This window comes from Terrapene carolina, unplaced genomic scaffold, assembly GCF_002925995.2.
Source record: "Terrapene carolina triunguis isolate 2854851 unplaced genomic scaffold, T_m_triunguis-2.0 Scaffold236, whole genome shotgun sequence".
NCBI classification, from domain to species: domain Eukaryota; kingdom Metazoa; phylum Chordata; order Testudines; family Emydidae; genus Terrapene; species Terrapene triunguis.
The window spans coordinates 7,219,860-7,232,519 of record NW_020664587.1 but is presented as its reverse complement, the minus strand read 5'-3'; the positions used below and the strand labels follow the sequence as shown (position 1 = coordinate 7,232,519).

The following is a 12,660-nucleotide window of genomic DNA, read 5'->3' as shown; positions in this document are numbered from 1 at the left end:
GGTGCCACAAGTACTCCTGCTCACCTCGCTGTAAGGTTTCTGAGTAGCAGCCATGTTAGTCTGTATCGGTGCCACAAGTACTCCTGCTCACCTGGCTGTAAGGTTTCAGAGTAGCAGCCGTGTTAGTCTGTATCGGTGCCACAAGTACTCCTGCTCACCTCGCTGTTAGGTTTCAGAGTAGCAGCCGTGTTAGTCTGTATCGGTGCCACAAGTACTCCTGCTCACCTCGCTGTCAGGGAGTGTTATACTGTGACCTTCTCCTGGGTGTGGCTTCTCCCCCGGCATTTTTCCCTCCATGCATCTGAAAAAGTGGGGGGTTTACCCATAAAAGCTAATGCCCAAATAAATCTGTTAGTCTTTAAGGTGCCGCCGGACGCCTTGTTGTTTTGGTGGCTACAGACTAGGGTGACCAGATGTCCCGATTTTATAGGGACAGTCCCGATTTTTGGGTCTTTTTCTTATATAGGCTCCTTTTACCCCCCACCCCCATCCCGATTTGTCACACTTGCTGTCTGGTCACCCTACTACAGACTAACACGGCTACCCCCTGATACTTTCTCTCACCATCTCTCTGGCGCTTGGCCGTCTGTCTCTCCTCTTGCCGACCCTCAAGCTCTCTAGCTCCTTTCTTCACTGTCTGGTCACTACCTGCATGGATGGGACAAGGGGAGCACAACATGGACACAACCAAGCTATAAGGTGCTGCCCCAAGCTCTGACCCCCCCACAATCCCAATGTAAACCGAATTCGGGCCCAGCTCTGCCCAATACCTCTTTGCCCCCCCGCCATGATTCGTCTTTTTTTTGTGCTTAACATTTCGTAATGAGGCGCTATTATTCACCACGCCATAGGAAGGTGTAATAGGGTAGCACCCAGGCGGGGCAGTCACAGACCTGGGGCCCCCCTGGTGCTCGGCGCTGTACATGGCTCTAGCGCGCCTACAAGCTAAGCGGTCGCCGCATCCTGAGCCATCTCATTGGCTGCGTCCAATCCTTCATTAAACACCCAACGAACCAGCCGTTCTCGCGGGACCGGGGGCAGGGGGCGGGAATCTATCTGACCCCCCCACACACACTCCCCTTCGCCCCCGGGGGGCTGTTACCCGCCCGCGGGACGGCAGCGGGGCCGAGGGGAGCGGGACCCCCCAGCGGGATTCACGGTGTGGTCGCCAAGGGGCCTAGGTAGAGGGGGGCTGCGCAAGGCCAGATGGGGAGCCTGAGGCGTTGCCATGGGAACACCTCAGGATGGGGAGTTTGCGCAGAGGTCGAGAGAGGGGCCCTGGGGCATGCGCAGTCGATAACGGGAAACTATCGGCGGCGCCCTCTCGGGGGGGGGGAGTGAACGCATGCGCCATTGGGGGACGCTTGCTCGTTGTGCGCATGCCCAGCGTCGTCTCCGTGCCAGCTGTGCCAGGGCGGCGCTGGTTGGGCGCGGGGTGAGTGTTTCCGGGCGGCGGCGGAAGGACGCTGCCGCAGGAGGGTCAGGGCGAGCAGCGCAGAGCCGAGCCGGCGGCGGCGGCAGCAGCAGCTCAGCCGGGGGGGTCCGGCCGCGGACCATGGGGCGATAGGCGGGGGCGCCGGTGAGTGCGGGCCCCGCCCGGGGCTGGGCTCCCCCTCCTCTGGGGGAGAGACGGGGGGAGCACCGGCCCCGCGCGGGGGTTAGGGGCTCCCCGGCGGGCCAAGCCCCAGGAGACGCTCTGGGGAGCGGTCTCGCTCTCCTGTCATCACCAGATGGGCTCCTCCAGCCTGGGGGGGTTAATCCCCAGCATCCCCTTGCAGAGCCTGGGGTGCGTGAACTGGGGGCGAACCGCCACGGGAATGAGACACACTTTAAGTCCTTGCTGGAGGAGTCTCTTCCAGCCCAGCCGGGCGCTCTTCTCCCCTGGCTCGGGGGGCCCAGTGCAGCCAAGAGCAAGGGGGTGTCAGGGATCCCCTAGCTTTAATTCATCCTGGGGTAGCGTGACCAGACAGCAGGTGTGAAAAATCGGGACTGTCCCTATAACATCGGGACCTCTGGTCACCCTATCCTGGGGTCCTAAATTCAAATGCCAAGCGCAGTCTAACTTTATTTTGTCTCGCGTCTTCAATCCAAACTCTAGCTCTTAAAAATGCCTTCGAGGGAAAAATAACCGAAGGAAAACCTCAAAGCTCTAAGGATAAAAAGTTGGTTTCACGTGAGATTTGAAAATAGATGGCAGATCCATTTAATTGCCCAATGACTTCCTACGGTTTCAGTGAAAAATCACTTCGGTCGTGGTGTACTGAAGTTTATAAAGTGAAAGAGAAAGCTCTGAACTCTTACTGTAGGACTGGAACATCTGTAAGCTCCCGTGGAGTATTCAGTGGTTTGAGCAATGAAAAACTACTTCAGACAGTGGGTACAACTATATTTTAGGAGAAACTGGAATTAGAAATGTATGCATGTTCCTTTTCCTTGCTTATCATTGGAGATGCCATATTATATTTTTGGCAGCTAAGAGAAAAACTTGAAGTGTAAGGGAAGTATGCTTTAAAAAAAATCTCTAAAGGGGAAAAAATGGCCTACTCTGTCCTAAGTGACACATGTTGAATAAGCAAATACTTAGACCGTGTTAAATCCTGAAGTGTTTTATTTAGAAGACTTTGGACCTGCAAATGTAAAGTAAAAACACATTTTTAGAACCCCACAAATCTGCGGATATCCACTTTATATCCGTGGACCATGTTTGTGGATCGGATTCAGATACAAATTTTGTATTCGCACAGGGCTCTACACATTTTCCCTTAGTTAAATGCAGCATTTATATTCTGCCAAATCCACAGATGTTATCTTGGAAAACAGAACTTGTTAGTTGTTGAGAATATATATTGCACACTATCCAGTCATAATTAGTGCGTTATTGCACCTAGCAGTCCATGTTCAATGCAGGAAGCTTGCAGAATGTACTGAGATTTCCCTAACTGTCTGTGAAAACTTAATTATACCATAGTTGAGCATTCAGAGACTGAAGTTTTAGAAGTCTGTGAGGACATGAGATTAATTTTTCAACCTTTGTTAATGGAGCATAGCCACAGGGAACCCCACTGTATACATTTTTTAAATGAGTTAATGTCTGCTGTGATACGCAAGAAAACAGTATACATTTTCCTAGAGTTGAGAGAGACGATTGTTATTCCTGACTCAAACACAAGGAAGAACCTTATGGAACCGTGTTAGGGTACAGAATCTATTTCTACAATTATGTGTTTTAGCTTGTTCATACAAACCTGAGTAGGGCTGTGGATGCATTGTACAGATTTCTTTGCTCAATGTCTTTTCTTCCTGGAAATGGGAGCTGCAAGCACTCTGGTGAATGGTTCGACAAGTTATCTTGTTGCTGTAGACCAGGGGTCGGCAACCTTTCAGAAGTGGTGTGCCGAGGCTTCATTTATTCACTCTAATTTAAGGTTTCACGTGCCAGTAATACATTTTAACGTTTTTAGAAGGTCTCTTTCTACAAGTCTATAATATATAACTAAACGATTGTTGTATGTAAAGTAAGTAAGGTTTTTAAAATGTTTAGGAAGCTTCATTTAAAATTAAATTAAAATGCAGGACTGGTGGCCAGGACCCGGGCAGTGTGAGTGCCACTGAAAATCAGCTCGAGTGCCGCCTTCGGCACGCGTGCCATAGGTTGCCTACCCCGCTGTAGACTATAAGTAACTTTGCATCTTCTAGTCTAATGCTGTAATAGTGATACTTATTCAGTTGCAGTACAGATTACTCAGGTGCCAGTGGCATCAGTACAAGCCATGGGGCATAGTCCTGCTGTGGAAGAAAGCTATTGTTGCAAAAATCTGTACTCTAGTGCCCTCTACTCCAATACCAACTAGCCCTGTACTTAATCTTTGTTTTTAGGTTAAAAGTTTAACATAGACTTCCCTTCACCCTTGAGGATCCTGGGAAATACCTTGCAACTTCAGAAGACAAGGTATGCTAGGTTCACAATTACTGTTTAAAGTAAGGCTTCATATTAAACGCCCAGAAAAATTACAGCTAATCATTTTAATAAGGACAAGGCATACCTGTGTTGTGGTGTATATTGTCTGCTGAAGCTTGTTTCCTTTTGATCTTCCTATGATATGGTCGGTGACATGCAAAACAGCTGGTATCTTTGTGGGAATGAGAAATATGTAGCACAGGAGGAGGGGAGACTAGGTTAACACTGGCTATTTACTTACAGGAAGCTTTTGGAAAATGGCCTCTCCATTCACTGGGCCCACAGCAGTTGCTGATGTAATTAAAGATCTAGACACTCAGATAGCTGTGAGTAAATTGCTTGAGCTTGCCATGAAGTGGCATGTAGGACTTGAGGTTGAAACCTGTGCATCCATATCTTGTTTGTGTTCTAATGACTTGATTATACCCAAAGGTTGAAATTAGAGGTGAGGGTAAAAATTGCTCTGCATTAATATAGTGCTTTTTGCCCAAGAATTTCAAAGCATTTCACATCTTCTGACCCCTCCATGGTAGGTAAGATTTCCTACTTTGTAAACTGAGGCACGGGGCCAAGTGACTGGGCCAAGATCACCCAGCGAGCTAGTGTCAGAAGCAGGAATCCTGGAATCCTTTCGTCTGCTTCTTGCACTATGCTCTAGGGGCCTTGCACCAGAAGTGCCAACTAAGAGCTTATAGGGCTCTGTACGATTGAAGAACATCCCAAGGCACGAACGTAGGGATTTTGCATTATTTTAAAATCTGTTAACATTGGGCTAGAAATTGATATCAGAGCTACATGAAGTGACTTGCATTTATGTTTGTTTTTTAAAAAGAAAAATATATGTAATATATTTGCAGCGGTGCATGACTTTGAGCATTGGAATGAAACACTAACATATCAACTGGCTAAGCATTCTTGTGTGATTATTTTTGAGTGATTTTTCTGTGTGAATTAATACAAACTAACAAAGAATTTAATGCAGTTATTGGGGAAAATCACATTTTCTACAAAAGGTAGAAAATATTATTTCTCTTCATTTATATATAAATGTCCTTGATCTGTTTTGGTTTTTCCTGGTAGCCTGTTTTCAACTTGCATCACTTGTGTCACTGTGAGAAGAGACATTTCCAAAGGGTGCTGTTTTGTAGAAATAAGAGAATTTGAGACCCCAAAATCTAATTATGGAAAATAAATCACTTAAAACAAAAGTCAGAAATACAAAAGTTGTCATCACGACCAGTTTTATGTTCAGACACAGAAAATGCATTGGCCTCACTGCACGGGCAGTAAGATTTTTCAGAGTTAATATAGGCTGCTATTAAAGTTTCCACTTAAGTCACTTCACGGCTTAATATCTGTCCTTTTCAAATAGTGAGATGCATTTTCTATGTAACCACCTACTTATTGGTCTGAACTATCAGCAAAATAGTGGCAGAAGCAGGAATCCCATTGACAACTGCATTCATTGAACTGAGATAGTAGAACAGTGAAAGACTTGTAAAAGCATCTGAAATCTCTTACTCTGATAGTTCAAACAATTTAATAAATATTTGTGTATTAGTACTAATCCCTGCAGTTTTCCTTGACCATTATTGGTGATAACTGAAGAACACAAGTTTGGGCAGAGCCATGCTATTATGGAGCTGTGGGCCACAGATCTGACTTCATGGAAGCCAAGTGGTGGGTCTGTAGTAGTGTGCTAGGAAGAGTAGATGTCTCAAGGTTCTACACCCTATTTACTAATCTAGGTGGCCAGTTCGGATTCAGTCCAAAAGTTATCTGGTGTTTAGTGGCCTATGACATGAGTTAGTCTGAGAATCTTATGGCTAATCTGGAAAGAGCAGGCCGTTAGTTAGGCGTATGAAATTAGTCCTGGCCTTTGCTTGACAGTCCACTAAATTCCATGTTGTGCAGCTGAAAGCCTCAACTGAAGTGAGGAATCAAATCAATGGAATTAGAGGCAAAGGAGGGTTTTCTACTGTCATGTCACTTTTGGAGACCTGGCTTAATGCTGACAAGGTTTATAGGTGAAATTGAATTCTAGGGCTTAATGCCAACCTTTCAATATGTGTTCTCATTGCAAAACTGCCCTGCTATTGGAAATATCTTGGTTTGGGAATTAGACTTCAAATGCATTGTGGGTGTTGCGTGGCAGATGCTAGAACTGTGCCTTCCCGCTCTGTGCCAGGTTCTCACCAGTGCAGCTACATGAGGAGCTTGTACTCCGCTTTCCCCTCTTCCCAGCTAAGCAGATGTCTGAAATGTCAAAATGGAGACTCTCGTATGGTGATAGTGCGTAGAGACCCCAGTCATAGACCAGGCCCCACTGTACAGAGAACAAAAAGACAGTCCCTGCTCTGAGGAGTTTATAATCTGATTTTTTTCCTCTTTAGTGAAATCTTCCCAACTATACCTCAGGAGGTTGTCATTAATCTGCCAGTTTAATGTAAAGCGTAAGGCTGCCACCAAAGAGGCACAGGTGGAGAAGAGGGAAAAGACCCGTTACAGGTCTGGAGGATTACAGGCCTGGATTGAATTTTGGTGTTAGACTGGAAGAGGGAATGCAACGTTCTTAGGCTGTACTCAGGCTGTCTCAGTCAGACTTCACACCCATCATCGGTTCGCCATTCAGTGAAATCTGGGCAACCATAATGCCTTCCCTTAAAGTTTTATTTTTAATGTACAAAAATATTTTCCTTTTCCCAGCCACGTCCTTCCTCCCCTCAAAGTGTGTTTAGACGTATCGGATTAAGTTGAAAGCCTCCAGGCACTGCCTACAGGATATGGTCTTAGTACAGATAGTGAGGGGGAGTTTAGGGAGTAAAATCCAGTCTCTAAATTTGGTGTTCCTTTCCTTCTCCAGCTGATTGGTCTGGGTCCTCACAACCCCAAAAAGAAACAGGATCTTGACAAGCTGTATGATTTAAAGACTAAAGCCCAGCAGATTATGAACCAGTTTGGCCCATCTACTTTGATCAACCTATCCAGTTTCTCCTCGATAAAGCCAGAACCAGCCAACACGCCACCACAGAGCTCCATGGCGAACAGTACCACCGTGGCAAAGATGCCAGGGACTCCTAGTGGAGGGGGACGCCTAAGTCCTGAAAGCAACCAGGTAATTTCACCTGAGATCTTGGGCAAGCAGGGAGTTGTTCAGACCCTCCCATAGTTTTACTCTCCCTTAAATGACCTGGAAATATTTTACATTAATTAAATTGATCAGTTGAGTACCCTCGGTTCACCCAGCACTACACAGAGATCCGGTTCCTGCCTCTCTTGAGCTTACAATCTGAATCAGACACAGACTGTATAGACCAGCTGCAGGTTGCATCCAGTCTCCTAGTGATGCACTTCAGGGAGAGATCAGAAAATCCCATTCAAAGTATGGCTTGTATGAAAAACAAAATACTGAATACAATGAAAATCTGTCTTCCAATGCTGAAGGTCATCATAACAAGTGTAGGGCAATGTGCTAGATTCCCCTCCTCGGCCTCCCTGAAATAGATCAAAACAGTCAAAAGGTCAGTTTAAACCTGGCTTCTGAAGTCAGATTGCTGGCTCCAACCTACTGTGTATGTAGGTAACCTATACCTCCTCGGGACAATGAAGAAGCAGCACCACAGTCAAACAGCTGCCATTCTACGCATATAATGCAACACTTGTTTTCAGTTTTTAACACACAATGATTGGATGCATTCTGGCAACAAAATGGTACATATTCCGAAAAAGGAAGGTATCTGATTTCAGTCTTCTCCAACACCATGCCTTCCCCTGCACAATATCCCCCACCCCGTGCGGTTCCATTCTTGTGGCAATGCTGGGGCTGGAATGGAGGCTTTTGCTCCACTTCAGAAGAACCAAGAGAGAAGCTGAGATGGAGAGAAGGTCGTGCTCCCCTAGAGGGGGGTGACTTAACAGCATAATCATGTCTGAACTCCCTAATCTTATGGGAATCACAGATTCAGATCCCAGTAGCTTTGACTTAGCCTTTCATTCTACCCTGGGAAACAGACTGACTGCTGCACAGTTTGTGTTTAGATTTTCTGGTGCTTTTTAAACTCAGGCTTTGTGGACATTCGACTCCTTGACGCTTCTCAAAAGAGTAGGGGTTTGCCTCAGTGTCATTGAACCAAATGTATCTAGTTTATCTTGTAAGACTTTTGGGACAGGGTGATACCATCCCTCTATATCCTACAACAGTCAGCATGCTGCTGATGCTCAATAACTAATAAAATCCTCCCTCCCTTCCTTGCTGTTGTACAGCATGCTCTGTGCTAATTGGCCGCTGTCCTCTGCCCAGCTGTGGTGTATGTATCTTGTTTGAAACACTTCTGAATGACAGGCACCACAGAAATGTAAAATATTATCTTTCGCCCATAATATAACCCTGCAGTTATTGAAATTATCCTTGTACTTACAGTCCACCCTTCAAGAGTTCTCATTATGCAATTGATTAAAGCAACAGTGTGCTGGCAAGAGAAAACAACAGTATTTTGGTGTGAAAGAGATGGTAGCAAATGTTGTCTCACGTGAGAGGACAGCCTTATTCATTATTCTGTCCCACTGGCTATTGCTTTGTTTGTAGCTACCAGGTAGGTTTGAGAATGCCTAGTTATTGCCCAGTGTTTATCTGTGCCGTTCCCGGGGTGTTACATTTTGTCAATACTGTGTATAGCCTGGACCTTTGATTACAGTTTTGGGGGCAGTTTGAGTGATTTATTTATTTATTTATTTTGCTGCCATGCTGTGTATTGCCAGTTAGATTGCTAATGCACTGTGGAAAATCATCCCCCTTTTACCCTCAGGTTTTAACCAAGAAGAAGTTGCAGGACCTGGTGCGAGAGGTGGATCCCAATGAGCAGCTGGATGAGGATGTGGAGGAGGTAGGCCATATGTGACAACCCGTACCAGTAAAATGGGACCTGCAGAGCCAATCCAGAGCTGTCCTAGCCCAATACAGGGAGGATTGGTTCATACTGTTGTGCTGTTACACAAGCTCTGGTCAGCATCAAACATGGTGCTGACGGTCCATATACATTGCTGGTGCTCAGAGGTATTTGTTCTAGTTTATTAACCCGGTCTCTTGCTGGTGACGCTCACAGACATCCCAGGGGATTTTCTGTAGGGTGTGGTCAGACTGTTTTCAGCAAGCAGTGGCTCCTGAGGGCTGAATTTCATAGTGGTCACTACATTGTTTGACTGTAACAAAAAATAACGTGAAGGGGTTTGAGGTGCTGCTTTCTTCAACCCCCTACTCCCCCACAGATGCTGTTGCAGATTGCTGATGATTTCATTGAGAGCGTGGTGACAGCTGCCTGCCAGCTCGCCCGACATCGCAAATCAAACACTCTGGAAGTGAAGGATGTCCAGCTGCATCTCGGTAAGAGATTCGTATCTTGTCAGTGAGGAGACAGAACTGAGGGATAGAAGTACCTGAAAAGGGATTGTCCCCGCTAGACCTTGGGGTAGGGGGCTGGATACACCCTACACAACCAGGGCAAACCCTGAATAGGGACATTTGAGGGAAATAGTCTAACTGAAATGTGTGGAAGCAGAGACATGGAGGAGGCCGCCCATTTATGAACTTGAGCCTAGGGTGGCTGTCTAGGCGCCCTGCTGGGAATCAGGGACAAGTTAAATGTCATTGTTTCTCTTCCTCCAAACTCTCCTATTCCTATGCACGGGCATGCCATTTTGTACCATTCTGCAACCTGGATTGTAAGGTCTCTGGTGTAGGGTCTGTTTATAATAGGTGTATATAGTATCTAGCCCAATGGGACCCTGACTCAAGTCCTTAGATGCAAGCACAGTACAAATAATAAATAACCTTTAAGTGCCTTTAGTCACTGGAGTCTGGATTCCCCGGCACCCCCATTTCTCATGAAATATCTGCAGCCCTGGCACCAGGGAGGTTCACTGAATAGTTCTTACTATATTTCTAACTAGTCCTTATTGTTCTGGTACGTTGAGGGCTTCCCTGTGTTGGGCATTCTGCACAGCTTTCTTAGGCAGTGATCTGTGCTTTCTGTTCCAGAGCGCCAGTGGAACATGTGGATCCCAGGTTTTGGTTCTGAAGAAATCCGGCCGTACAAAAAAGCCTGCACTACAGAAGCTCACAAACAGGTGAGGAGCCCCTTGTGAATGCACTAATAGCCAAATGTAGGGGGGGTCAATACAAGCAGAGTCCTTGTCCAACTCTCCCCAAACATGCCAGTGCTGCTCTTGTTCATCTCCGCTCTTGTATTGCGGCCAAGAAAGAAGGGAGCTTGGATATTCTTTTAGACTCCCCCTGCAGTGTGCTCCCAAGGCTGCGACAATCTCAGCAAGGAGTCTCCCTGGCTTAAGGTTCTTGCTTCTAACTGGTGGCCACACCCTTCAAGTTGCGGTAGAGAGTCAGTTGTTGGGAGACCCCATAGGAGACATTGCTAGTTTGTCATGTTGGCTCCCTGCACAGTGGACCTTGCAGTTAGCATGTGATGACAGTGCTGGAGAGCAATTCTCGCCTAGCCTCTGACGCTCCAAGGAGGAGCCCAAAACAACCCTTCATCCACAGGCAGTTAAGCGGTCAGGGAGAAGGCACTCAGTTCAGGAGCCAAAACACACCCATGGCCATGAGACAATGCTGCATGACTGGTTTTGCATGGTCCGTTCTGCATGGAGCCAACATACATGTGAATAGCCAGAAAGCTCTCTCTCCAGAAGAGTTTAAAAATCCATGTTGACTGGAGGGAATCCCTGTCTGTAAAACCGCAGGAGTCCAGGGATGCCGTTTGCATACTATGATCTGATGGCTCTGTCAGCTAACGGCCGCAGCCATGTGTGTATGTAACAGTGACCCAGGTTTTACTGAGCTACTGCAGGACAGCTGCAGGGTCCCTTCCACTGGAAACAAATGGTTACTGCACAACGTGGCAGCAAGTGACTTGTTGCCATTGTATATAGGGGCAGCTGAAAATTGTTTCCTCTCCGACCTTAAATATCTGGCTGGGGGCTCCTCTTGGAAGAGCACTTGTGCTTGTCCTGGAATTTCAGCTGTTACTTGTTCAGTACTGGTTTCCGTCTTGCTCCTAGTTTGGAAGTTGCTGGGTTTTTTTTAAGTCAAAGGCCAAAGCCATCAATAAAAATCTCTACACCCGTGAAACACGCCAGCATGATAATGTGACAGCTCCATTTCTGACACTGGGGATAAAATGCTGTGCGGGTGTGGACAGAGGGCCTTAAAGTGGATTTTGATTCAGTGCACAATGCAAGTAAAATATTTAAACTGTGCTAGTGACTGAGTGAAATTAGGATTAAGGTAGAATCACCAAACCAAAATGATGACTCCAGACAGAATTTCTCCCAAGGAGAGAAGCACAGACTCTCTGAAAAACTTTTTAAACTTTCTGGCTATGGATCTATCCAAGCTAGGATTCAAATAGACTTAAAGAACCATCTTTAAACCCAGGTCGGGTTAATTCATGGTAGAACGTTGCCTACAGGCATGTACAAGCCTGAGAAGGATCCAGGCTGGAACATTTCTCAGCATGGCTTATAGTTTGGCCTCTCCCACAAGTTAGACAAATCAAGTTACAAATGGATTTACCTAGAGCCCATCTTAACTGTTAAAATGTGGTTTCCAAAGTGTTTAAAGGCCATCGTAGACAGGGCTTGTGTCTGTAGTTCTTGATACATCACCACTGTTCACCAGAGCTTACTTTCAACATATGGTATTGCATAAGCAACCTGTTGTGGACCCTGTGTTTCTTCAATCTCATTCCTATAGAGCCATGTTCCCAGCTTGATTTGGAAATAACCATGTTCCAGACTCTCAGTTCCCTGTATTTTCCCTTTTTCGTTTCAGAGGATGGCACTGATCCGCAAAACAACCAAGAAATAACCCCTAGGAATAGCAGGAAGACAACTGTGCGTTTTGGGATATCTGCCTCTAAGCTGAAGCCTCCATGACACCATCCATGGGATATTTTTTTTAATGCTTTACAGAGAAGCATATATTTTTTATTAACAGCGCAGCAATATCTATGACTTTATGAGGAGATCGGCCAAAAACCATTATATGCCTCCCTTCCCCAGCCCCCCATCAGAGCGCATTGTATCTTGAAACAAAGACTTTATTTGTGACCTTTAAAGTGGTTTATTGTATAAGTGATTGATTGTCCAAGGAACAGAGCATTTTGGTCTTGTTTGGGACAGTATTAGAAGCATCTGTAGAGATTTTCGTTTTCCCCCTTCCCTCCTGCCAGTTCAAGTACTTTGTAATGTCAGTGTTTATATAAATACTTGCATTTGTTTTACATTAATAAAGAAATTATTAATCTAAAGCTGGGCATAGTCTCGTGCTTCTGCATTTGATGTGTTTACAGCACCTCATTTAAAACTATAGGCAGTAGGAGAGGGGCTGCTTGCTGCAGGGATGTTTAAAGGACATGCCAGGTTTAGGTTCAAAATGGAGGGGATTGCGCTTGCACTGGTAAGAGACAACACAGACTACCCCCTGATACAGACCATTTTGCCTCTAAGCCAGTTGAAATCCGGCCGAGGTGAGTAGTGACCACAAGTCCTACCATCTTTTGGCTGTTTGGCCTATTTGAAATAAATTAATGGGATCTGTCCAGTTCCTAGTGCACAAAGGTTCACATTAAGACCGACTGGAGCCCTGGCTGACAGTTGCAGCAGAGAGGCCAAAAACTTGGTGAATCATG

The 12,660-nt window shown here is 45.9% G+C and overlaps 1 protein-coding gene across 6 annotated transcripts; it reads left to right on the top strand.

Annotated features, from left to right (window-relative positions):
- Positions 1-1,414: 1,414 nt before the first annotated feature.
- On the top strand, positions 1,415-12,260 carry TAF12 (TATA-box binding protein associated factor 12). 6 transcript variants are annotated; one of them, XM_024204799.2, is made up of 8 exons: positions 1,421-1,435; positions 3,877-3,949; positions 4,202-4,284; positions 6,822-7,073; positions 8,764-8,841; positions 9,224-9,338; positions 9,993-10,081; positions 11,802-12,260. In XM_024204799.2, exons 3-8 carry the CDS (start codon positions 4,216-4,218, stop codon positions 11,835-11,837), a joined length of 639 nt encoding a protein of 212 aa, XP_024060567.1. In that variant the 5' UTR covers positions 1,421-1,435; positions 3,877-3,949; positions 4,202-4,215; the 3' UTR covers positions 11,838-12,260. The 6 variants fall into 6 exon arrangements, with proteins under 6 accessions (XP_024060571.1, XP_024060567.1, XP_024060572.1 ...); XM_024204798.3 differs by lacking the exon at positions 1,421-1,435 and adding an exon at positions 1,475-1,579; XM_024204804.3 differs by lacking the exons at positions 1,421-1,435; positions 3,877-3,949 and adding an exon at positions 1,453-1,579.
- Positions 12,261-12,660: the final 400 nt, after the last annotated feature.

Coding starts and splice junctions, on each gene's coding strand:
- TAF12 (XM_024204799.2), top strand. CDS start 4,216: ATGGCCTCTCCATTCACTGGGCCCACAGCAGTTGCTGATGTAATTAAA. Junction 8,842..9,223: donor TGGATGAGGATGTGGAGGAG/GTAGGCCATATG, acceptor ACTCCCCCACAG/ATGCTGTTGCAGATTGCTGA. Junction 9,339..9,992: donor GGATGTCCAGCTGCATCTCG/GTAAGAGATTCG, acceptor TTTCTGTTCCAG/AGCGCCAGTGGAACATGTGG.